Source organism: Cydia pomonella, chromosome 2 (genome assembly GCF_033807575.1).
Source record: "Cydia pomonella isolate Wapato2018A chromosome 2, ilCydPomo1, whole genome shotgun sequence".
Taxonomy (NCBI): domain Eukaryota; kingdom Metazoa; phylum Arthropoda; class Insecta; order Lepidoptera; family Tortricidae; genus Cydia; species Cydia pomonella.
This window is the reverse complement of record NC_084704.1, coordinates 3,424,248-3,450,488: the sequence shown is the minus strand read 5'-3', so window position 1 is coordinate 3,450,488 and position 26,241 is coordinate 3,424,248. Positions and strand designations below refer to the sequence as shown.

At 36.1% G+C, this 26,241-nt stretch overlaps 3 protein-coding genes across 6 annotated transcripts; 1 reads left to right on the top strand and 2 right to left on the bottom strand.

Moving 5' to 3' along the window:
- Positions 1-391: 391 nt before the first annotated feature.
- Positions 392-8,123, bottom strand: LOC133531545 (pseudouridylate synthase 1 homolog). 4 transcript variants are annotated; one of them, XM_061869831.1, is made up of 7 exons: positions 8,035-8,123; positions 4,669-4,897; positions 3,838-4,004; positions 2,668-2,947; positions 2,392-2,491; positions 1,541-1,696; positions 392-1,036 (listed from the first exon to the last, which is right to left on the bottom strand). In XM_061869831.1, the coding sequence occupies exons 2-7, from the start codon at positions 4,869-4,871 to the stop codon at positions 602-604; spliced, it is 1,341 nt and encodes a 446-aa protein (XP_061725815.1). In that variant the 5' UTR covers positions 4,872-4,897; positions 8,035-8,123; the 3' UTR covers positions 392-601. The 4 variants fall into 4 exon arrangements, with proteins under 4 accessions (XP_061725815.1, XP_061725825.1, XP_061725804.1 ...); XM_061869841.1 differs by having other exon boundaries at positions 8,039-8,119; XM_061869820.1 differs by having other exon boundaries at positions 7,966-8,118.
- A 1,014-nt stretch (positions 8,124-9,137) lies between these two features.
- Positions 9,138-10,296, top strand: LOC133531536 (protein tipE). Its single transcript, XM_061869808.1, has one exon. It carries the CDS (start codon positions 9,522-9,524, stop codon positions 10,200-10,202), a length of 681 nt encoding a protein of 226 aa, XP_061725792.1. The 5' UTR covers positions 9,138-9,521; the 3' UTR covers positions 10,203-10,296.
- A 6,654-nt stretch (positions 10,297-16,950) lies between these two features.
- LOC133531678 (uncharacterized) lies at positions 16,951-26,240 on the bottom strand. Its single transcript, XM_061870044.1, has 6 exons — positions 25,836-26,240; positions 25,544-25,654; positions 22,978-23,149; positions 21,211-21,492; positions 20,213-20,369; positions 16,951-19,272 (listed from the first exon to the last, which is right to left on the bottom strand). Exons 1-6 carry the CDS (start codon positions 25,944-25,946, stop codon positions 18,819-18,821), a joined length of 1,287 nt encoding a protein of 428 aa, XP_061726028.1. The 5' UTR covers positions 25,947-26,240; the 3' UTR covers positions 16,951-18,818.
- Between the last annotated feature and the right edge of the window lies 1 nt (position 26,241).

Here is a 26,241-nt window from a genome sequence, read left to right as displayed (position 1 = left end):
ACAGAATACACAATGTGTAACAAATTCAATACAAAAAAAGATTTTGTCGTTTAATGATTAGGTGGACCCCAGGCTCCCATGAGCCGTGGCAAAAATGCCGCAACAACGCGAAGAAGAACGCTCGAACGAAATCTAGGAAAAGGCAGGCTCTCCAATTAGATAAACTATTGTGTAAACTAAAATTCATATTATTGTACATTGGAAGTGAAATAATGATGTCAAAGGTAAAAAACGTAACACAAAACAATTAGCATATTATCCTTGCATTCATACTTAAATACATGGGTGCTACGCTAATAGTTTAGCAGACTACAAATTTAATAAATGTAAGTAAATAGAATGTGCTGTGAAAATAATTAAAGGAAAAGTTTTTAGAAGCAATTAACGAACATGAAATGAAATGAGTTTAATAACATAATGTACATTACGGGCAATCAATTTTATTTGTTTCTATATAAATGTATATACATATTGTAATAACTCTACAAGATTACTGTTCTCCTGTACACTATTCTAAATTATGTTATAGTGTCCCAAGTCTCTTGTCATAAACAACTTTATAATTATTTACTCATTTGTCGTAACGTTCACCTATTACTAACTACTTAGTTTCATTAACTTTTTCACCTACTTCCTCGCTAATTTCGTTTTTTTCTTCAATTTTCTCACTATTCTTTTCTTCACTCCTGTCATCTTTAACTTCACTGACTTCATTTTTGTTCTCAGAAACTTCGTTTTTACCTCCAACTTCTTCAGTATTATTTTCTTCGTCTCCCGCTACATCATTATCTTGTTCATCATCCGTGTCATCTCCTTTCTCGTCATCCTTTTCAATCGGCACATCATCAGAAGGCTCGTAAGAGTATCTTTTCAATTTCTCCAGCCAGGTAGCCATGGATTCCTCCTGTATCTCGCCCTTGATGATGTTAGGGAATATGTGTTCGTGTGTGAACTTTTGGACGGTGTCCTCTACTTCGGTCCATGTTAGACTGTCGTGGCTGTCTTTGAATTTGGTGTCATACCTATCATAATGTACCTGGAAATATTATTACATTATATAGGAAAAACATTACAAAAAACTAGGAATAAAACTGAAATTTGTTTTCTTTCTTGAGATCCAGTGTCGAGTCGAATCAAGCTAACTCTGCGTGTAATTTGCCATAAAAAAGTCTGACATAATCACAATGAATTCAAAATTTCTATGAAAATATGATGTTGATAATGAGACTCCCTCACTATGTTCTCTTCAAATCGATGCGAAGGTATCTAAGGCAGACTCTAATTTACCGTAATATCCTGAATTATCAAAGAAATACCTAACGGTTTAATTAAATAATTACATAAATAACTCATGACAAAAATTATACTGTCTTCAAATGATATACGATTCTTCTTCATTGTATTTAAGAGCTGTGCTCTTGTCGGTGGAGCAATCTCCAACTCGTCCGGTCCTGGCAACTCCTTAACCTTTTGGTATAACAACGAGCTGAACCTTTTATTTGGTCAAAGTTCAGATTCTTAACTAAACATTCGCTCTCACCTTATCTAAAACAAGACCCAAGCCTGGAGCAGTGGGTATCATAACTTTCTCCTTTCCAAACACTTTGTCCATAATGGAAATATCAACGAGCCCTCGACACACTGCTATGGTCAAACCGATCATTTTGCGAATTTGATGCAACATGAAACTCTGCCCCTGTAATAATAAGTTTTTGTCAATTTTACAAGCTTTTATCCCTGATTTATTTTATTTATCCGTGTTCTTCTAGGTGCGGTAGCGAATGCAAAAAGAGATGTTGGGAGGCCATTGCTTCGCTTTAAAGACTGCGCCAAGAGGGATATGGCAGCTTTTAAGATCGAGCACCGAAACTGGGAGAAGCTTGCGGAGAAGCGAGCGGAGTGGCGCAAGTGCGTTGGAGATGGTCGCAAGTTCTGCGACGACGCCTGGTTTGCGGCGCTAGCAGACAAAAGGGAAAAAAGGCACCGTAGCGAAACGTCACAGTCCGTCGCGAACTTCCCTTGCCAGCTCTGTGGCAGAGTATGCCGCTCTCGCATCGTCTTTTCAGTCACCAAAAAAGATGTTTTGCGGACATTACACTATAGATCGTCTGAAATAGACGCTAAGGCCAGTAGTAGTATCCCTGATTGTATGGACCAGACCCCCTAGCATGTAATGTCGCTTGATGGTAAATTGATAAAAAAATTGCAATTGTCACCAAATGTAAAATTCCATACAAAATTGAACTGACTGAATTGATTTGGAACGCTAAGAACGAAAAGAGTTTTTTCGTATGTACCTAGTCAGCAATACATACATATTCGCATTCAGGGGTGCTAAGCATAGTTTCACTGACTGTACCTAATGAAATCATCAGTCCTGGCAACACTAACCTTAACTAATAGAACGGCGAACTCCATATCGGACTCGACAAAAACTTTGTCAATACTAAATCCCATTATGTATCTCGACGCTGAAGGGTCCTGAAAATGTCTGAAAATAACCAATATATATGTGAAAAAGAAATCTAGTATTAATAAAAAGTTAAAATCAATCACTATTTTTTTTCAGCAATTGATGAAGTCCCCCTTTATAATATGCAATTAGCAATGCACAAACACGGTTTTTTTTTAATAAAAGCAAAACATGATTTAATTCACAAAACTTACTTTTTCTCTGTAAAATTATGATAGCACTTAGTCCCTTTATAGAACCCTAGAACACTATTAATTTGTTGCATTTTATCAGCACTCATTCTGTATCTCTTTCTCTCATCCCCACTCTCTATACTCAAGCTGGGTTCAAAAGCGAATGTGGGAAGAGTATAGCTGTATGTCCGTGCGTTGCATTTACACTTTGAGTTGAATTTGTTTGTCACTCTCTTTACGTCGAAAACTCTGATGCATTCCGGAAGTCCTTTGTTTATTTCTTCTACGCTTACTTCTAGAGCTGAAATAATTATATGTATGTTACCTTATAGTATGGGTAGTAACTATTGTAATTACACATTATATTATGTGAGATTAGTTTTTAATTTGAATGGATCAATGTAAAAAAACACGGATTTCTACTTCATCGAAAAAAAAGATGGACAATTTTACTAAAATATAATACTTATGAGAAAATGTCTGACCTTACAATTAATCTAAAATTATCTTCTTTTTAAATTCGATATAGTGTTTTTTTTAAGTCAGAGTAAAGGGTGCATTCCTGAGCATTAAATTAAGTAACTTTCTCAAAGAAACCGGTATTCTGATTAACTCCATTTTGGAGATAATCAATGATTTATTCATATCTGATAAGGCCCCTACGAGCATGTAACTTGCCTTAGGGCATGTTTACATATTGTTTAGTATGAGTTTATACTCAGTGTTGGCCGAATGTTAATTAGAATTGACCATTAACCATTACAAATTAAACCATAAACCGTAACGGACGGTTACAGTTTACGATTCAATTCAGTTTATATCTCGGGCGATCGATACTCGTAATGTCATCGATAAGTCATAGTTTTTAATTGTTTGGTGGATTTATGTCCGTGTTACAACAACGCTAATAATCACTTTTTACCTAAAAAAAAAGAAAAAACACTAAAGCATTCAGTTTTCTTCGTACGCTATACCCCGGAGTTAACGGAGTTAAAAAACACCGTGTATGAAAACTACTTCCAAAATATATTTTTCCTGTAGATCCATCAGCCATCGTGGGCGGCGCGTCAACTTGAACCTTGTCGGAATGCACGAATGTCTATATTGGGATGTAGCCGCGCGCATCAGTTGATGTTTAAAGGATTAAACAGTACGGCTATTCATGACCAATAATAAAATACCATGACTCACGTAATTTAAGCGACACAACCTGCCTTGAAGCAGAGACACCCTTGTCAGTCCTAGAACTCCTCTGGAACTGAGTATTTTGCTGGGTGTTGAAATCCTCCTCGTTTATATATTTAGCTTCTAGCAAGGCTTTTAGTAAGTCCTCCTCTATCGTTCTTACGCCAGGATTTCTGTAAACGATTATATATTGTACAAATGAGGAACAGCGCGTCGCGTTCGACAGCTCGAAGTAGATATAGAAAGTATTTATATAGCGATATTCAGTCAAATTCGAAAAGATATATATACCTACTAGCTTGTCAAAAATATTTCCCTTGATTGGAATATAAGTTCTTGCTTAATTTAACGAAATCCAACCAGGACAATTGTAGAAGTATTAAACACATATTTGAAAGATAGAGTTGAGATAGTTAAAAACGAACTGTGATTTCAGAACAAGCAAATGCCTTATTTCTGCCTGTAGCGCTTTAAGGGAAGATTTTGTAGGAAAGCCGGTTAACCTCCCTACAAAAGTGCCCGGCGACCGAGACCAAGGATTGGAACCGGTTATCCCCCGAACTATTCCAAGAAACAGCAACGAAACGGCAGGCCACGGTGGTGTGCCACGTACACGTACACCGACAAAGAAACCGGTTTTTATTGCCCAGAAATTGGACAAGAACTGTTCTCATAAAAACCGGTTTTTCGAGTGAAACCGAAACAAAGATTTTGCGCCAAGTACATGATATCGGTTTGGAAATTTAACCGCTACATACATACATTAAGCGCTTAACTTTCAAATTTTCAACTCTTAGGTTTTATATACTTAAAGACTACATTCATGCCCAACATTACCTCTGCATACCGTAATAATCTACTCCACAATAGCCCAAAAGCATGGCCATTTTTTTCCTCTTAATCCTCTCAAAAGGCTTATCTCTTTTTTCCTCAGGTGCCCCATTCGTTTTATTATTGTCTTCCCATTGCCGCTTTCTGAACCGAGTCCTGTTTTTGTTTGGCACGAATTTATCTGACTCGGTCTCTGGGGCTACTTCCATGGCAGTTATGTGTCTGAGTTGAGTGCCTACAAGTAAGAAGATTTGTTTAACTTAATCCTAACCAATCAAAGCAAATGCATGAGTAACTACTAGGTAAGTATATGTATAAACAGGGAGAACCTAGAGGACCTTATCTGACTCTGTCTCTGGGGCTACTTCCATGGCAGTTATGTGTCTGAGTTGAGTGCCTACAAGTAAGAGGATTTGTTTAACTTAATCCTAACCAATCAAAGCAAATGCATGAGTAAGAACTACTAGGTAAGTATGTGTATAAACAGGGAGAACCTAGAGGACCTCGTGAGTGGTGTCCTAGGTATAACAAAAGTGGACCACAAAAATTATGATGGTCACATGACCTAAAAAGAATCGGTGGCGACTGGGTGTAAACAGGAGCAATGGTGGCACGTCGGTGGCAAACAAGCATACGGTCCGCCTGATGGTAAGCAGTCACCGTAGCCCACGTAGCGTTGGCGTAGTTGAAGTTCTCGAAACCTAATTAAGTATGTACTTGTTTATAAATCAATCATTTAAAACAGTACTCCCCCATAATAAAGTTTTTATTTTCTTTATATATTAGGTATACACATGTAAAGTTCTATGGCACAATTTTTAGGGTTCCGTACCCAAAGGGTAAAACGGGACCCTATTACTAAGACTCCGTTGTCCGTCTGTCCGTCACCAGGATGTATCTCATGAACCGTGATAGATACAGTTGAAAATATCACAGATGATGTATTTCTGCTGCCGCTATAACAACAAATACTAAAACCTACGGAACCCTCGATGGGCGAGTATATTTATGATAGCCACCAGGTGACGCCAGACTCCACATGACCATTAAGTAGAAAAAGCAAGATAAGAAAACAATCCTTATAGTAATATTTTCGAGGCCCATTAAGATTCCAATTGTAATATGCAACATGTTTACCAGCATTTGAAATTTAAACCAATTGGTATAGTCAAGCTAATATAGGGGTTTTTCAATCCACCAGCCCATGCCCAAAAGTTCACCTGGCATAAGAGCCTCTTTTCTTGGTTAACACATTTTTTCCAATGTTATCCTAAATTTAAGACAGCAGCATCTTTGCCAAATTAATACAAAATGAAGTTTTTTTTTAATTTATTCTGGCTATAGCCATCCAGTGTGAAAATGCTGCGAGCATTATGGGCACTTTTGCACCAGAACCGACAAGGGACAGATTTGGTTAGTTACAATGTGTAATTATATATTTGTAATCTAGGGATTATGTAAAATATTTAATTATTTCTTTTGTCAGTAAAAAAAAAAGAATTCTAGTCAAACAAAGCCTCCAAAACTGCAACTATGTCACCCGCGACTGTAGATATATATTTGCAGCTTATGGAGTTAAAGCGCTGGAGCTGTAGGGTCTAACCCGAGTTGCCTCTACATAAGGAACGATGTCAAAGTGCCCTATAGAGGCTTCTGGTGACGAGAGGGCTGGCCAATATTTTGCTCAGTGGATTTGCATTGCTATCCAGCAGGGTAATGCGGCCAGCCTTCTAAGCACCCTACCAAGCAACCACAACTTAAGGCAAATCTTTTATTTATAAATATTTAATTTAAGCGATTTTATTGTTTTATCTACTTGTATTTCGTTGTAACAAAAAATATCTCCACAAGTCGGTGGTCTAATAAAAACAATTTTGAAATTAAGCTTGAAAATTTTTCAACAAGTCTACCTTTTGCAAGAATATAGAAACCAACATTGCACCAATTGCATTACAAGATCTGACTAACCAAAACATGAGGAGTTCAACATATTTTATCAACTTAGAATGTTCTTATGATCATGAATATTGAACTACAACTGACCATTGTTCGATCTCCAAATCCAATCTTCAGTAAACTAGTAAGCTAACAACTAACTAAATGGCTTTGTGACCTGAGAGAATCTTACCAATGTGTAATAGCAGTCGTCCATTTAAATAAGTGCAAGCCGGCTATCATTATTTATTAATTATCAAAGACGCTTGTGTTATAGACTGGCCAGCGTGGATGATCAATTAATAGATTGCACGTTTTTTGGTAAGGTGTACTAAAATGTAGATGATTTGAGTACACCTTACCAAAGTGACCATAAGTAGGTATATTAGATACCTACCCACAAAAAAGATTCAAACCAATTTATGTAATTTTCCTTTGATCAAATTATTACAGAAAGACAAGTGTTTTTTTGACAAACCTCAACAAGGATCAGTCTGGGCAGAGCCAAAATAACAAAAAGATTGCCAAAAAAGTCCCCAAATTCAAAGAACAGAATGACAAACTAAACCCCATTGCTAAATGTTAAACCCTCATTTATTTCAATAGTAAATTTTATAATAACATTAACTGTTTCAATACGTAATTTATTTCAAATCAAAATGTTTGAACAACAAATCAGTGGTTCTAACATTTTGAATCCAACATTTATTAATTTGATTAATTAGTCCCCAAACTACCAACATTACACTATCATACTAAGATAGCTCGGGTATTAACCACAAATGTAACATTATTTGTAGTCACAACGCCTACAATACAAAACAAAACAAAATTGGAGTCAGAGATGGACCAAGCAAAGAAAAAAACAAAAGAAACTTTCAGACCAAATAAGCTTCCGAATGGATAGAAGCCATCAGTTATCACTTGCTCCAAGGCACTAAATTCAATTTGTGACCAGCCAAAGTATATTATTATACATTATTTCATTGCTAAGTAGTTAAAACACAAGTAACCCAAAATTCTGCCAAGAACTTGTAAAACAACTCGGAAGAAACACACAACAGCCGAACAAATCGAATATTCTAGACCAAAATTTGGGGTAGGAGAATATTTTAAACAACAAACAAGTGAAAATTCAGTGTTTTTCGCATTGCAATAGAGGTTATGTTTCTATAAGATCCAATTGGGTAGGTATATAAAACCAACGAAAAACGTTAAGAGCTGCGATGTTTTACGTGAAAATCAAACTGATAAGTAGTGATAATAATACTTGAACAAATAATTAGACATGATATTTGAATAATTTCACAAACCAAAATTAACCATGTGCAAAATTGACTAACGAATACAACAGTTACAAAGATCTACCTGATATATCGGGAAGCCGTGGCAGATTTTGTCTTATAGTATTTACAAATAATTTAAGTAATGTCATACCTACACAACGGAATTAAACAATTTTATGAAAATTTTAACAACAAGCTAGACAGAGAGTTAGTGCCGCCGGCTACCTAGTCACGTCTGCCATGTTTAATAAATCCATTCAATTCATTCATTCATTCACGATGTGCAGTGAACGAATGAAAACTTAGTGACGTGATCAAATACCGGTTTTTAACAATCGATGATTTTAAGAGTTATCGATGGTTACAATTTTGATTGCGTTTCCATTTGGTTTTCGTAACTTACAATATTATGAGCCATGTCAATGAAAATCAATAAGGAATGCAATCTAGGCCTAATGGGCCAATTACATCCACGCTCGCTATGGCCCGATATCGGGCCTGAGCAAGAGTATTTTTCCGTTTCACCAAATAGCACATCGTTAATAATAATTGAAATGTAAAAAATGGTTCATATGCAAAACATCAAACATTGAACATTTTTGGTAATTAGAGACAACGAGGAAATGCTGCCAGCATCTACGGCACCATGCCGCAGGGGGATAGTTTTTAATTATTTATTTTAAGATTAGTTTTATTTATTTTTAGATTTAGATTTTAAGTTTTATATGTATTATGTTGTTATTCCTTGATAAAATACATAGTAAATTAATACTTTGTTAAATTAAATAATAAAAAATTAGAGACAAAGTATTTTCTACATTTCAAATATTGTTAACGACGTGCTGATATTCCGTGAAACGGAAAACGATTATCAGTCCCGATATCGGGACTGAGGGCTTACCACGAACCACGTTCGATGTCTTGCCTCTCTGTCGCACATGTAAATTCGTGCGTAAGTGTGATAGGGACGTCGAACGTGGTTCGCGGTAGGCCCTCTGATTTCGGGTCCGATATCGGGAAGTGTGGTAATTGGCGCTTCGGGTTCATTGTTGTCCACAAAGCTTTGGTGAGGAACAACGTGATGTCTACCGTTTTGACCTTATATTCATATATCTATTTTTTTCATATAAGTATCTAGGTTATGACTAGGCACTTAGGACCAAAGCTTAGGACTTTTTAGAAGTAGGCAGAGATTGTATGCGTTCGCTTTTAACACCGATTTTACCGTTACCGTCCACGATAGTATAGAGCATACAATCCTATACAATTACGTCTCCGTATGTCGTGACGATAAAATCGTGTCGTTACCGCGGACTACACGATAAAGTATAAAAGCATCTAATCGTAAAACAAAGGAGAAAATCCTCAAAGGAAATAGCAATTTATAAATGATTATTTACGTTTGCATTGCATGTTTAAAACCCAGCTAGGTATTCCAGTAAACGTAACCCTGCAGGCTTCTAGTCGAGCTTTCTATTAAATAATTCAGCAGCTCATACCACATCATGACATGATATGAATTAACATCAATTACTTAGTAGGGCGCAGGACTTGTTTTAGCGCATGCGCGGTGTGCAAATACTGCACTGCATTTAGGACGGTATTCAGTTCAACATGGGTTGACGCAGTGTGTGCAAAATGAGGGGAGGGAGCTCCGAACGCCTGGTCGTGAGACCTACGAAGCGCAGAGGCGAGACGCGTGCAAAACTTACTCGGTACATCACTGTGGTTCTAGCCGCTTTGCTCGGAGGCGGTGCTTCAGCACTCCTTTTCCTCGTACCTCTGTATGCGGACCCTGCTCTGAGTGCTCTAGCCGCGGACTTCGACCCTGTACCCGCGGAATGCATAACAGAACGCCGAGACGACCGATTAGGCCTAGATAACTGCACATGGGCTTCCTGCAGAGAAGGATGTACAAGCGATGCATACAAGTGCACACAATTACACGTGAAATATAAAGCGCACAGCGACGAATGGCGTCCAGCAGTGCTGTTCGTGAACATAAAGGGTTGCGGTTACCCTCCAGTCGTCGACTGCGAGAACTTCACGATCAGCTACGGGTACGTTGGAGCGAGATACAGTTGTTTTTGGTCGCGGGCTGACACGAGTGTGGTAATTCCTCGCTGGTCGAGGGGAGAACAGGTGGCTACAGTGACCAGGACTTTGGCTCTACCGCTGTTTCTGTCAGGCTGTGCTGGGATTGGACTCTGTGCATTGCACTGCGAGTGCCGGCCTCGGCGCCGCCGTCGCCCGCCACGCCGCCCTCCGCGCCTGCCTCCACTATCTCCAGATGACGCATCGGTCTACCGGCTTGCCTAGCTTCTTAGGTACAAACGAACCTGGCACAAGGATAGTTACCTATATTTAATATTTAGAGTGTAAATAAAATTTGTAAATATACATATTAATCTACTATTGCTGTTTTATTTATAGTTTGATAATGTATTTTTTATGAATTACAAGGATTGATCGTTCTTGATATATAAATCAGTTTCATTATTGCATTGCACTGCGCCACATTAAAAAGAAACCATTTATAAACATACATACCTAAACATATTATGTAGGTAACAAATGTAGAAGGTACCTAATACAAATCGACAAGCGCATGCATTGCACATGCACATCACTAACTAAAAAGTAAAAAAAATGAAACTAAGTTTGTTGAAACTGTTTTAAAACAAAATGATGCTAAGAATTTTTCAATCACGTTCGTAACTACACTAGACTAGACCAAAACATAATACGAACGTAAGATTTTAATATCAGTGTACGCAAAAAATAATTAACCCTTTCGCCGGCAACAATTCGAACTCAAGTTCATTGATGTTGCCACTTGCCACCCACCAGCCAGCAACTGCATAGGTACAAAGTTGAAAAAAAAGACAAAACTTGCGTAGCGAGGGGGTGCCACAACGCTTTTATTTCCTTAAGAAGTATTTTTTTTTAAACCCTCTGACGCGAGGACGCTTGGTAAATAAATTTTTATTTCGTCCTCGCGTGAACTTGCATAATATATGTGACGATAATAATTATAATAGGTTTTAATATTATTTGTTAGTTTTTGGAGTTTATTTTTTGTGTCGGGGGGTTTTAAATTTTACTTTTATTTTGTCCTTTTTAAAGTATGTAGGTATAAATATTAAGAAGATATTTATAGTGATTAGTTACTTAGTTAATAATATACTAGAGTTTAAAAAATCGACGCGTCGCGTCGCTTCGACTCTGCCGCAGTGGTAATTGAGCCTAATTGATCCCATTTAATTACCCACCTTCGAAATCTAAACCTTACCCTAACATATTATATTTAAAGTCATGGTTACCTTACCATGTTCTTTCAATATCATTGAAGTAATACGGTACCAAATTTCGAATCGATAGGACATATGGAAGGTAGTCAGATTCCCTCATCAACTAGAAAAGAGCTGATGATCTTCAAACGGTTGAACAGATTTTCATGAGACATGACTAAGAACACTCGGGATAAAATTATCTATGACACAAAAAAAAAAAAACTATACAAAATTCGGTTCATCCTTTTGGGAGCTACGATACCACAGACAGACACGTTAAACTTATAACACCCCTCTTTTTGCGTCGGGGGTTAATAAGGCGGCGATAACTTGGAGGATTTAATAACTGGAGACGACTTGTCTGTAATTTTCTGTACAAAACAGTCTGCCGATTTATGCGGGGAAGGGGCACGTCAAACGAAAAGGTTACATTAAATAAGTTTTTAGCAAAAAAATCTTTTTTGGTACATACTCGTACTTTTATTTCCACAGGCAACTAACTAATACTCATCGAGACTTCTAAAAACTCCAAACACAATTAGGTTGTGTTGTTTTATCGCAGAGTTCCTATGGCCGCCATCGCTCCATCATCAGATCAGCTAGATTATACCATAATATTGCGTTGACACCCGACTTATATATGTAGGCAAATTGTCAGCTTCATCAGAAACCGGGAAGTGGTCAAATTTCTTTTGCAAAATTTGACCCGTACAATCATACATATTTAAATAGTTAAATTGCATGTTAAATAAACAAAGAGTAAATTAAGTATTGTTAAATAAAAGGTCGTAAGTAATATTAAATGCATATCATTCCGGAAAGAATAACAGACGACGCATAACGCGTATTAAATATACCCACACGACACTAAAAAGTTGTCTCCTGTTTCAGAGAGGAGCTTAATTTCGGTGTATCATATCGGCCAAACCACAGTACGACGTAGTTTTGGGCCTTTGGCGTGTATGAAAAATTGCAAATTGAGGATGTTGGTTTCACCAGCATACTTAAAACTTTTAGAACAAAAAAAAGACTGCCTAAATCTGTGTGTATAAGACGGACTGTATAAGTTTTGGCCATAAATGGACCAAATATTGCGCTCCTTGAAAACCAGTGTTGTTATTGTGCTTCAAACTTCAACAACTTTTAAAAAATCCAAATGTCGCTTTTTCAATTGTTTTTAATTTTGTAGTTCATATTATTGTACAGTTCCTAGATTTAATACTTAACTGTAGTTTGGTCTGTACATAGTGTAGTGTTCATATTGTTTAATAGTTGTATGTAGTCTATTAGTGGTAATTTGTATTTATTTGCAGATTTATCGGATACTCCACCGAACACTGTCTATGACCGTAATATGATAAGATTCATATACTAGCCGTGTCTTATCCAACCTCGACATTGGCAGAATCATCAAAACATTCACATAACACGAAAAATTGATTGATTAATTAATTTTGTATTGCAACTGCCACTTCAAAGTCCTGGAGCAATTGAAGGTTACAATAAAAGACAGTATACGGAAGTATATATTTATTTAAAGGTTTATAGGTCGTTTTTATTATCAATTTAATGGTACAAAATATAGTTTCTCAGTACAATGCCACGCATAGTTACATCAGTCTTCAAACAAGTTCTCACACGTTTTTACATCATTTTATATGAATATATCACTTTAAGGAAAATCCTCGCATTTAATCGCGAAAATATCAAATTATTCAAAACCTAATGAGTACAAAATAGATGCAATAAATCATTTGACACAAAATAAGCCAAAGTTTAGGTGTAAGTACATATATTTTTCGTATTTAGGTCTTTTTTCTATAAGAAATGTATATAAATACTACATACATTGTCATATATCTAGGAGGGGCTTTACGGACAGTAAGAATGGGGCCAGAGGGCCTACCGCGAACCACGTTCGACGTGTTGCCTGTTCATAAATTCGTACGTAAGTGTGACAGGTAGGCAACACGTCGAACGTGGTTCGCGGTAGCCCCTCAGTACAGCGGTGTCACGCACACGAATTCGAGCCAATCGTGCAGTATAACGCCACAACGCGATTGGTTGATGAGTTTGCATCATGCGCGCGATTAGTCGCAACTAGTTGCGCTAGAACGCATGATTGGCTCGAATTCGCGAGTGACACCACTGAACTAGCACCATTCTTAGAACCCGTAAGGCCCGTCCTTAGATACATGTCAATAACTATATATGAAAGGATTTTCCTTACTTATTTTACATACCTAACATAAGATATTACATTTCAACAATATGAAAGCAATTATTACTGTTAAATTACAAATTGAAAGCTATTATGTATTTAAGGTTTTGTAGATTGACTAAGGTTTAGTTCATTTCTAATTTATTTTTATAGATATCTTTAAGTCTATTGATTTAGAATGATACATGTTGAAATATTAATATACATGTCCACACTAACAAAATTTCCTTAGTTATTTGATTTAATGATAACCAAAAGATTTATGGCGTTATTCATAAACGCGTTACTGGCCTGAATTAGCTATGAATCGTTTGTCCTTATCTGTCATTATGACTTATTATCTTATCTTATATCTTTAAAGGAACAATTCTATATATATATATATATATATATTTCTGTGATCTCGGAAACGGCTCTAACGATGGCTCTGTCCGTCTGGTCCAGCGGGTTAAGACGCGGACGGCTTTTTTTTATATATATATGTTCAAGTTTATATATATATATATTTTAATTTTTATTGTTTTAGACAAGTTTAACTTAGTAAAAAAATGTAATTAAGATTATCACCTATACACCACCATATCACAATAAATAGTTATAACCCCAGGTACTGTGTTTATAAGCAAGGGATAAAACAATTTAACTAAATCAGGCCCGTAAAGTTTTGTGAATAAGGAGGATAGAGTATAGAAATTTGAAAGTGTGAACATGCGTTTATTGCATACATTTATCGGCAAAAGAATCTAATTTAATCACATTAACTAGGAAGCACATGTGTTAAGTTAACTACAAAAAGGACTATTGCTAAGTATAGCATTTGGCAGTATCGTGCATAAGTACTTATCATTACATTCAAGATACACACTGATGATGAACTCTATTATAGTAGTTATATTCTATAGTTTATACAGAAATATATAGTATGGTGATAGCATATACTCTGTATGTTTAGGTATTTAAATAAAAGTAAACAAACAATTTGTACATTTTCGGGTAGTAACATTTATTGGTTAACCAACCAAATACAAAACCGCCTGCATCTGTCACTGAACGAGCTGACTTTAACCTATATTTGATCATGTAATATTTTCATCTACCCTCAACTGGCTTAAGGAGCCATTTGAGGGTAGATTTTGTTTCGTTTTATTTAAATACCTAAGATACAGAGTTATAGGTACCACAGATGTATCAAAAAACATATAATTAATTAACAAATCTGGGTAAGTAATTTAAGTATTTCTGCTCAAAATAGAAATGACATAAAAACGCGACATAATTAAAAAAAACAGCCTTTAAATGGACAACAAAAACCAATAATGGCCATTATTATATTCTAACCCTCTGGTTACTTTCGACGTTCCTATGAGACACAGCTAAATAGTCAACGTTCGTCATAAATGGCGACCAAAGGGCACACACACATCTAAAACAGCAGAAAACATTGTCTAAAAATGTTACAACACCCATTTTCTGCGATTTTGGAACAAACAGCATTAACAAATATCAATCAACATATGTGTAAAACTAGTCTTTTAAAAAAGTAAGAAAATAACGTATAAAACCCGCTTCAACGTTTTTGTGGTACAGTCGCCTACAATAATACGTGAAAGAACAAACAAAATTTGTATGTGTACACATATTTATGGTAATAAACTTGTGTCAGATACACTTCGAGTCGCTGCGCCACACCAGTAAAGTAAATTTGTGTACTGTCATGTATTATTGTAACTGTACATAGTTACGAAAACTAAACAATGAGACAGTGGAACGGAACTTTTGTTAAAAAAAAAAACTTAAAACCATTTCGAGTATAAATATTGAGCGTTAAATACATCCAAGAGCAAAAAAAACGCATTTTCATTGCTTTCGGACATATTTGTTTATCAATGCACGAAAAGGATATTTTATTAAATAAATAAATTAAAACAACACATTCTAATCACAACCTCACATCCAAAACAGCATTTTAAATTAATGAATCTAACAATGGCCTCTCCAAACGTCACCGATGATTGCATGCGATTTGCATTACATTGCGGCATGTGGTCGATCGATTGAATTCGTCGCTATTAAGCCAGCAATTATCTAAAATCGAATACAACTTGTTGCAACGTCTGTAGAAGACTTAAGGTTGGTGAACTGAATGATAGGAATAGACCGGTTTACCGGATAAAATGTCACTTTTGTAGTTTTTTAAAGTTACCATTATTACATACAATGATGATAATAATTGTTAACCTTTTGACGGCCAAAGACGTCATATGACGCGCGCGGCTACAGCCCAATATCAACCTTCATGCGTACCGACAAGGTTCACGATTACGCGCCGCGTACGATAGGCGTGGCGTTCAAAAGGTTAATAGGCGGGGCCACACAGAGCGAGCATACGCGCGAGGTAATTTCCTCACGTACAAAACGGCCAGTGTTGACGTGCCTTGGCCGACGCGGTGCGCTCAGGCGAGGAAAACGCGCGCGCCGTTTTGTGCGTGAGGAAATTGCCTCGCCCGTATGCACGCTTTCTGTGGACTCGCCTATTAAATATAAATATCATTTGGTTCACCATTGCCTTCATTGACAACTTAAGTTTTGGATATATTTAATTAGAAATTACCTAGGATTAATATTAAGGTGATTATTCAAAGCTATCGAGATAATCAAGAACAGTTTCTAAAATTAATTTTTAAATAATTAATGAAAGAATGATATCAGATACCTTTAAACACAAGTGAAATAGAGATTCCACTAAATAAAATAAAGTAATTTCAATTGTCAATGCAAAAAAAAGTAAAAAAAAAAAAAACAAGAAACCACCTTAATATTTCAAAAGAATTTTACTAACAAGTTAAAAAACTGGCTACTTTGGAATTTGTCAAATTCAACGATATACAAAGTAACATGTATACAAACAATCCTTTATCCTTCGTTTTCTGGTGTAGTTTTTATTTTCACGTAAATTGATTTAAAAGCTTTACAGGTATCAGCAAATACAGGCTTTAATAATTCTTTTTTTTTTTAAGGTTAACCGAAGGAATAAAGATAGGGTAACTACACACTTGACCATATAACATTGTCTTGCGTCAAAATTTTTAGAAAAGTACGAACAATTTATTTTTAAATACTTATATGGCCAATAAATATTATTTACCCTATATCACATTTCGTTTCTGTATATTACCTACAGTCTTCGAGCCTACAGAAAATCTGACAACTTAAGAATTTATAGAACAGTCAGCTGCATAGAAAATTCCACACAGGAAATTGTACCTACATTTTGGATAGAACAGAACAAATCTTTGTTTATATATTCCGTTTAGATTTCGATGTTTTATAGTGGTCACAGACCTAAAGAGCAACAAGTTTTTAATTTTATTTTTAATCACTTGCCAATTCAGTTGTCCAATTTCCTTTGGCTCTCTATTACCTAGCTGCATGAATCCATGCTCCGTTCGTATACGATACACCACCAAGTGAATAAGAGAAGGAATAAGAATAACATTCCACTAAAGAAATGCATATTTGTGGCTCAAATTCACGTTCATTATACAAATTGTGATTCGTATTCTTAAAGACTTCGCTTATGCTCGGACTTTAAGTCGTACTCGCTCAAAACCTTCAATTTACCAAAACCCTTTTAATTATATTTTTTTAATATATGGAGAAAAGGAGACCTGAGTTGACATTTACAGAATAAATAGAAAAAAAGAGGTGCAATTATTGAAATAATAAACGAGCGTCTTATACAAACTCCTTATTCCTTCTAAGTATAAACTTACTAAGCATATAATATTGGTGCAAGCTTATACAAAATTCAGCTTGATATAGGAATTAGACTAATTAATTGCATATGCTTTTACAATATGCTTATATGCAAGTCAAATGCGCGAATTAAGCATATGCAATTGCTTATGTCCACATTTGTAAATTTTTGGCAGTATTAAGTTATCAACAATCATTTTTGATGAAATTGGATATATGCTTCAAAGTAATAAATGAGATTCGAGTGTTACAAAACACGATATTTTACATATTTTTATAAATTAATTTATTCTATAAGACAAATCACAATACAACGATAAAATTATATTTTTATGTATAAGTACTGATCTTATGCTGGTAACAAAATTGTACGGGTTCATTTTACACCATTCTAAATTGCGAAAACAATAACCAAAATAAACTACACGGTGTTTTTGTTATGTCAGACCATACTCTTGAGGAGTTAATATGCTGGGGCCCATTTCTCGAACGGTATTAGTCTAATATTATTAGCGTGTTGTGTGTGACTTGACAGGGGCCCGTTTCTCGAATGGTATTATATTAATATTATATTTATTACTAGTGTATTGCCATGCTAACCCATACGATTAGATAGGGGCCCATTTCTTGAACGGTATTAGTCTAATATAATTACACACAACACACACACACACATACATTACATTTTGTGGATTAATAATATTAGTCTAATACCGTTCGAGAAATGGGCCCTAGTTCATAGACTAATATTATTAGTGCACCAACAGTCAAGTCGTATGGGTTACCATGGCAACAGACTAATAATATTAGACTAGTACCGTTCGAGAAATGGGCCCCGGTTCGTAAACTAATAATATTATTCCAATACCGTTCGAGAAATGAGCCCCTGGTCATACTGAACAACTTGTACTTGACATAACGATACCATTGCTCACAATCGTACTAATTACGCGGATTTTTTTTTGTTATTAGTACTTTAGTGCACAGACATAAAGTCTAAATTACAAAATTCCGCGTAATTAGTACGATTGTGAACTAGGCTAACGATATAGATCGTGTCATTCACGACGACTCGTGCCTCGACTCGTATTATTCGTTAGATTTGACAAATCTGTGCGTCATCGCGGATGACACGAACTATAATGATTTGCCGAAATGTATGAGACAGCAGATTTTTTTGCTATTTCGGGTTGGCCCTATAGTAAAAGTTGCTCAGTATGACCTACATACCCCACAAAGTATGGTCAGACAACAAAAACACTCGGTAAAAAAAAACCGGACAAGTGCGCGTCGGACTCGCCCACCGACTGTTCCGTACTTTTAAGTATTTGTTGTTATAGCGGCAACAGAAAAAAATAATAATAATAATAAAAAATTCTATACAGAACACAGAATTTCTATACAAAATACATCATCTGTGAAAATTTCAGCTGTCTAGCTATCACGGTTTATAAGATACAGCCTGGTGACAGACGGACGGACGGACGGACGGACAGCGGAGTCTTAGTAATAGGGTCCCGTTTTACCCTTTGGGTACGGAACCTTAAAAAGGAAAAATAAAATAAATGTAACTAGTATCTTATCTAGTTCCAATCTCATTTATCACTATTCAGCTTACAAAAAACACAGAATCAAATTCACAAACATGGACCGACTAGAAATAAATCATTGAACGACCTGCGACATCTGAGTCAAACGGTACCTTTTCCGATCCAACTCAACCGTGCTGTCCAAACCTCGTTTCACAGCCCTATTGGCAGCTCCGCCCTCTAAGCTAGCTTCGATTAACCTACGCGACTTAAAATACCTGTAATCGTTAGGGTTGTCGACTCTTAGAGTCATATCGACTGCGGTTGGTAGATAATAATTTTCTATATTAGTGACGCTAGTGTTGTTTAAATCTAGAACGGAATACATACCGGTTTGTACCGGTTTTTGACGGTAGGAAGTGTCAACGTTGATGTAGCTGCGGGTAGATGTGCTGCAGGTAGATGAAGCCGGGCTGACTTGGAGAGGTGATGTGGATGGTGTTTGGTTCGGTGAGGTTTTGGCGCTGCTGTAGCCTTGGTCGATCTCCGCTTCCGCTGGCGTTTCTCTTGACTTCAGAATTTGCATCATCCTGTAAACGAATCAAGCAATTTTAAACTGTATTTCAGAACTCATTAAGGTGGTTTTCGTTTGCGATGATCAGTGGTTTCGCTTCGTTGTTATAACCATTAGAAGGGTATCGCCAATTGGGATATCAACTGTGAAGGATATCAACCGTTTGGGATGTCAACCTTCTTTGATTTGAGTCTTTTCGGCCTTTGTTTCATCATGAAAATATAGTTAAAAAATACCACTGTATTAGACAAATGTTAATATAAAATCTTAATCCTTAAATGAATGAATTCAATTTGGATTGGTTCTGTTTATAGTTTCTGTCACATATCCTGGACACTGACGTATTTGCCGACAACATGATTTTTAAAAGCAAAAATGGTTTACTTTACAAACCATCTAGTCCGCACACATATAATTATAAAGTGAGATTTAACTGAATTGTAATTTAATGTTCAATGGAATTTCATGTACGAAATATCATTTGATATTTACCAGTCGCTTTTCGGTGAAGGAAAACATCGTGAGGAAACCGGACTAATCCCAACAAGGCCCAGTTTACCCTCTGGGTTGGAAGGTCAGATGACAGTCGCTTTCGTAAAAAACTAGTGCCTGCGCCAAATTTGGGATTAGTTGTGAAGCGCACCCCAGGCTCCCATGAGCCGTGGCAAAATGCCGTGACAACGCGAGGAAGAAGAATTGTAATTTAATGTTATTTACCTGTAACTTTATATAATTTCAGTTAATTGTAATCTAATATTTACTTATTTGTATAATTTATTTATTTATTAAGTTTTGGCTAATGATCCAATTAGCGTAGTATCCATGTATTTTGAGAGGGGACTAAATAAATTAATGATGTAATTTTATTGTTCTACCGCACCTCCGAGTGTACTGGACTCTGTGTGTCTGACTATAAATCAGTTAAATCTTAATTTTTTTTAAGTATTGTAACTCACCGGTGCAGCAATCTCGCGACCGGCGCGATCCGCGCGGCCGGGCGCGCCGCGGCGGCGGCCAGCCAGCCCGGCCACGCCGCCAGCCCCAGCTCGGCGCGCGCGCACGCCACGCAGGCGCAGCCCACTTCCACACCTTCCACTACCTTGAGGCGGACATCTGTGAAATAAGTTTTTGGTAAAAATTCTATGTTTGTTACAAGCTTTTATCGCTGACTGTACTTTTTTTTAGACAGGCGACTAATACTCATTGAGCTAATTAAAAAAAAACCCTAAACACAATTAGGTTGCGTTGTTTTATCACAGAGTTCCTATGGCCACCTCCTGTCTCCATCATCAGATCAGCTCGATGGTACCATAATATTGCATTGTCACCCGACTTACATATACATGCAAAATTTCAGCTCAATTGGAAACCGGGGAGTGGATCAAATTTAACTTTAAAGATTTGATTACAGGCAACGGGACAGGTGAAACTAAATAAAAGCTTGTAAAAAGGTTAACTTTAACAGGAATATTAAAAATCGATATATGACTATACAGATTTTTTTTTTTAATTATTAAACCCCGCGTAAGTAAGCGTGTGGTTCTACATTCGATACATTATGCGGTAAAATATAAACGTAAATAGCTAAAATTAATATATTGCTCGTAAATTATTTTTTTATTCAATATATATTATTACACAGGGGCATTATTACACAAATTGACTAAGTCCCACATTAAGCTCAATAAGGCTTGTGTTGAGGGTACTAAGACAACTATAAAGTAAAGTTTAGTTACTTACTAGACAAAGTCAAGTCAAGATACGCTTCGCTCCATCCCTTTCAAACCGCCTCACTAATTTCGGATGCCTCGTTGTCAGGTCCCCATCGGTAACCACATATTGCGCCAACAATGCTGCGAAGGTTACGGGTGTGGGTGCCCGTAACCAACATCTTGCGTGCTGACCTACCATCCATTCTAGTTGCAACTCTTGGAAGGTCTAGTCAATTGCTTACCTGACAATGTCAAATCCAGGTACGCATCTAGCAGCTTCGCACCATCTCTCTTGAACCGTCGCACGAATTTTGGATGCCTTGTCGTCAGGTCCCCATCGGTAACCACATATTGCGCCAACAATGCTGCGAAAGTTACGGGTGTGGGTGCCAGTAACCGCCACCTTGCATGCTGGCCCACCATCCATTCTAGCTGGCGGAATGTCTTGCCGCAGAGTTGGACGTTGCTGATCTTGGAGAGGGTCTTGAGGGTTGGGGCTCGGCTGAATTTCTCTTCGCTTTTTGCTGAAAAAATAAATTAAGATAGTATACATTCCGTGATTAGGAAGCAAGAATATTTTATACAGCGAAATAAGTCATGTACCAAGAAAAAGTGACCAAGGCCTCCAGTGCCCATCAGTGCTGAAATCGAATCAGCGTCGCAGCAATCGCGGCATCAGGTGGTTGTTAGTGTCGTTTAAAACTCGAGTCCTCTGCTTTAAGGTTTGACTCGGTTTTATAGAATTATAATTAAATAAAAATTCGAGTTTTATTCAACTTGTTAGAGGCCCGAGTCTGTTATAGAGACTTGAATCCTTTTCAGACAACTCATTTTTTACAAAACTAACAAAATACCAGGGCTGATTGAAAAATTCGCGGCCTGGCCAATTAAAAAAAAAACTTTTTTCTTTTTTCTGCCGCCATTTTGAACTGTCATTATTCAACTGTCTTCCCGCGAAATTTCAATTGGCGTCTATATTTAAAAGCAATTTTGCGGTATAAAAGTTACGTGTCGGTAGATAACGTGAAAATGGAGAAATTATTACGCAGATTACGCGAGGCTCTGAAGATAAAAATACCTGGAATGTTGAAAAATAAAGTTATCTTCCACCAGGACAATGCACGTGTTCACACGTCACTAAAATCGATGGCGGAGATTGCCAAATGTGGGTTTGAATTATTAGCACCATCGGACTTTCATCTGTTCCCCAATTAAAAAGAAAAAACTTATGGGTGGTATGAAATTTTCAAGCAACGCCGAGGTCCAAGCTGAGGTGGATGCCTATTTTGAAGGTGTCGAGAAAAGCTTCTTCAAAAGTGATGTAATGGCTCTGGAATCCAGATGGAACAAGTGCATTCAACTCGACGGGGACTATGTAGAAAAATAAAAATAAATTAAAAAACCTCTGTTTTGTTTTTAATATTCAAGCCGCGAATTTTTCAATCCACCCTCGTATAGTCTTCGTGTACATCATGAGTTAGGTTAGGTTACAATACACTTATTTTTTTATTGTTAAAGGTATTAAGATGAAATCTTCAAAATTGTTGATAATTATTTAAGTAAGTTGCGCTTAAAAAAAGACTCAATTACATAAAACACTCGGAAGTTTTTTAGCGCAGTGTCGTAAAAACGATCCCTACCATCACTGGCAGTGGCCAACGCTAATTGTATAATATAAAATATAACCTTCCCAGCTTCCCACCTCTATTTTTGAGTCAAATAACTTAGCAAATTATCTCAGTTTGCCTTGTTTGTTTTGCAACCACAAAACAGAAAAGGAGCATTCCACGGGCTGTCCCGTACGGACGCATTTTAATTCCTGTGTTGCCATTTTTTTTCGGCATGTTGTAAAGCAGGCAATTATTTTTCTGTGCATAATTTTGACCATTAGCCACAGAAAAGGAAACTCTTGTACCTGCTAATCTTCAGAAAACACGCGTTTGTAAGGGACAACGGTAGTCAATTCTATGGAATGCTCCAAAAGCAATTTATTTATAAAATAAAATTACCAGCAAGACTTAAGCATGCTAACGCGACGTGCGTCAGACGGTCCGCTCGGAGTTTATGCGCATCCATGAACAGATCTAAGAGTGCAGCGGCAGAGTGAAGAGTGGCGATGCTCAGGCCGAGCTTCTTGCTGATGTCGCGTAGTTGCTGGATTAGGGCGCCTCGGAACTCTAGCTGTAAGGATAAATAAGTATTTGTGATTTCATCTCCGAGCCCTGGGCCATATACAGGGTGACTGGTAATTCGTCGTATTCCTTCAAGGGGGTTATTCTACAGCTTATTTGGAGTGATTTAAGTCCAGTCAACCAGGGGTCAAAACTCATTGGTTTACAAGTTATTCAAGATTTTAGATTTTTTTAATAAATACCCGCTTTTTGACCTAAAACTAGTATTTTTTTTAAACTACGTATTTTTCAAATAAAAAAAAAGATTTTCCGAATAGCCAATTAATCACTGATTACGTAAAATAATAAAAAAAGTAAAAAACATATCAAAATTTTGCAAATAAAAGCATCTGAAGTTAGAAAGTTTGTATTTTTTTTTTCAAATCTTGTTACATTTTAAGGCATAACTAAAGAAAAAGTAATAACACTTCGCGTACAAATTACTGGGGTGCAGGAGGTACATAATACAATATCCAAACATGAATGTCTAAGGCTTTCCTTAACTTTTATACCTAGAACATGGTCTAATGCTGATATTTTGATTAAGACTTGACTTGTAAGAATGTAGTACTTATTCATTCGTAATATCTTTAATGTTAAGCCATCAAGTAATTGAAACAAATTGCATCATGAACTTTTCGTAACATAATTATGATGTAGCACATCAATATTACTCCATATTAACAAATGGGAATTGAATATTGTAGAAAAATGTTAGCACACATTAATTATGTAACTGAAACCAATACTTATGTTAAATGCTATTAATTAAATTTAAATCTTATTAACCAGGATATTATTAAGCAAATCTCGTCCTTATGGCAAGTGACAACATCGGACGTACAGTCAGCATCAAAAGTAGCGGATCAAATAACGTTTCATAAGTAACTACCATTCTGTAACAGCTTAACAAAAGACTGTAATAGATATACTTTTGAACGCGAATTTTTGAAATTTATCTATATTTGGAAAAGTTATCTAGAATATCAGATACTTTTGACGCGTTGTTTCATCGCTACTTTTGATGCTGACTGTGACAGCTACAATGTTGGCATTATTTTTTTATTTTGACTGTTGACTGCTAATGTTATAGATGATTTTATTGTTGGTATGAATATTCATTGTCAACATCAAAATTTCACATCAGTGTTATTCACAATAGTACAATAAAACCGGCCAAGTGTGAGTCCGCGAGTCCGACATGAAGTTTGTTTTTTTATATATAAAGCCAATTACAGTAATCCACAAGGTCAAATCGTGATCTTAGTAAATAGTTAAGAAGGTAGTTAGAAAATAGTAGGTATACATTAGTGAACATGATTGAGCACTAACCGAGACACAATTAGCTAATCAATTATACAATAAAGAAGCTTTTTTATACTCTGATTAGTGATTGAATTGAATATTGAGGTAGGCATATATTATAAAACAATATTTCAATATTTTGTGTAACCTAGGTCTAGAACCAGTATGGATATTTATGTCTTCATATATGTAATAATTTTATGGTTCCTTAATGGGAATTGAATATTGTAGAAAAATGTTAGCACACATTAATTATGTAACTGAAACCAATACTTATGTTAAATGCTATTAACTAAATTTAAATCTTATTGACCAGGATCTTATTAAGCCAATCTCGTCCTTATATTTATGTCTTCATATATGTACAAATATTTATGTCTTATGCAAATGCATCTGTACCATTAAGCAAAAAATGGAAAAAAATACATGTTTGTAGTATGGGAGCCCCCCTTAAATATTTATTTTATTCTTTTTTTAGTAATTGTTGTCATAGCGAGAAATACATCATTTGTGAAAATATCAACTGTTTAGCTATCACGGTTCATGAGGTACAGCCTGGTGACAGACAGATGGTAGTCTTAGTAATAGGGTCACTAATAAAGTCATTAAATTGGAGGTGCCATCATGATTTAATAACAAATCAATCAGCCAAATTTGGTTAAGAAGATTTATATATATACATCAAAATAATTTGGCTTTGGGAAATCAAGTTTTGCCTATTGTAAGAAATAAAAACACAAAAGAGAAGAATTTTAAGTTTTCTGTTTCATTAATTTAAATGCTGTAAGTAGGTATAAAAACTTTCTGTCTTACTCATAACAAACAACATGTATTGTCAAAAAGTCAATACATTTACTAATAAACTTGCATTTTAGAATCAAACCAAGCCAATTCATATTCAAAATATAATTTAATAGAGTACAGCAGAACAGCTTATGCAATATTATATGCAAAAGTTGTCATCTAGCCAAAACATTGATTATAATGATGTATTATTTAAAATATCACCTCCTTGTTTGTTTTCAAAAAATATAGGTAGCTTGTTTAGAAAGAACATGATGCAATAAAAGACATGATATAAAAAAAAACTTCAACTTACCTGAGGGGACTGCAGATGTATCACTGGTTTCTCGGCCTCCTGTTCCAAAAGATGCTTCCAAATGTCCTCCCTGTACTCGCAGTGATACTCGTCATCGGGATCTCGGATGGTCTAAAACAGACACCATGGTTATTCAATATTGTGTAACAAAGGAAAATATAACAACAATAAAAACATGTTTTCTATTGAATGTTATCTTAAGTAAATTTACTAATGACTCTCTTTCAAATTTTAATCACAATTTGAGTATAAAACCTAGTTATATTCGTTCAAAAGTGAGCATATTACTTACGATTGCGTCCAGTTTTGCCTCCGCTTCAGAAACGCTCTTTGTCCCACTTTCGTGAGGAACTTGGCTTCTTACGTTGGACAGGTTTAATTTAGACATATTCAAGGATTCCATTTTTTATTAACTGAGCTGTGGGGGTGAATTTGTGAACAAAAAGGGCGATTACTTTTTACACGTCGACTGATCGGTGACAGACACCACGTGGAAACAAGTGTCAAATAAAATCCTTGAAAAATGCCACTATCACACTAATACTGCAAACGCCTACTTTTCTTTCCACGAACATAACTCTTTATAGTTCAATTAGAGCACACTCGTTGAACAAAAACACAAGCAAAGCAGCGTTTTTAGTGATTTTCCGTCACATGATGCGGTATCCTCGTTTCACGACATGACTGACACGGAGCGA

Coding starts and splice junctions, on each gene's coding strand:
- LOC133531545 (XM_061869820.1), bottom strand. CDS start 8,032: ATGACATTACTTAAATTATTTGTAAATACTATAAGACAAAATCTGCCA. Junction 2,948..3,837: donor GGTTGTGTCGCTTAAATTAC/GTGAGTCATGGT, acceptor TAATTATTTCAG/CTCTAGAAGTAAGCGTAGAA. Junction 1,037..1,540: donor TGGGTCTTGTTTTAGATAAG/GTGAGAGCGAAT, acceptor TAATATTTCCAG/GTACATTATGATAGGTATGA.
- LOC133531536 (XM_061869808.1), top strand. CDS start 9,522: ATGAGGGGAGGGAGCTCCGAACGCCTGGTCGTGAGACCTACGAAGCGC.
- LOC133531678 (XM_061870044.1), bottom strand. CDS start 25,946: ATGGAATCCTTGAATATGTCTAAATTAAACCTGTCCAACGTAAGAAGC. Junction 23,150..25,543: donor TACATCTGCAGTCCCCTCAG/GTAAGTTGAAGT, acceptor TTATCCTTACAG/CTAGAGTTCCGAGGCGCCCT. Junction 19,273..20,212: donor GTCGCGAGATTGCTGCACCG/GTGAGTTACAAT, acceptor ATTCGTTTACAG/GATGATGCAAATTCTGAAGT.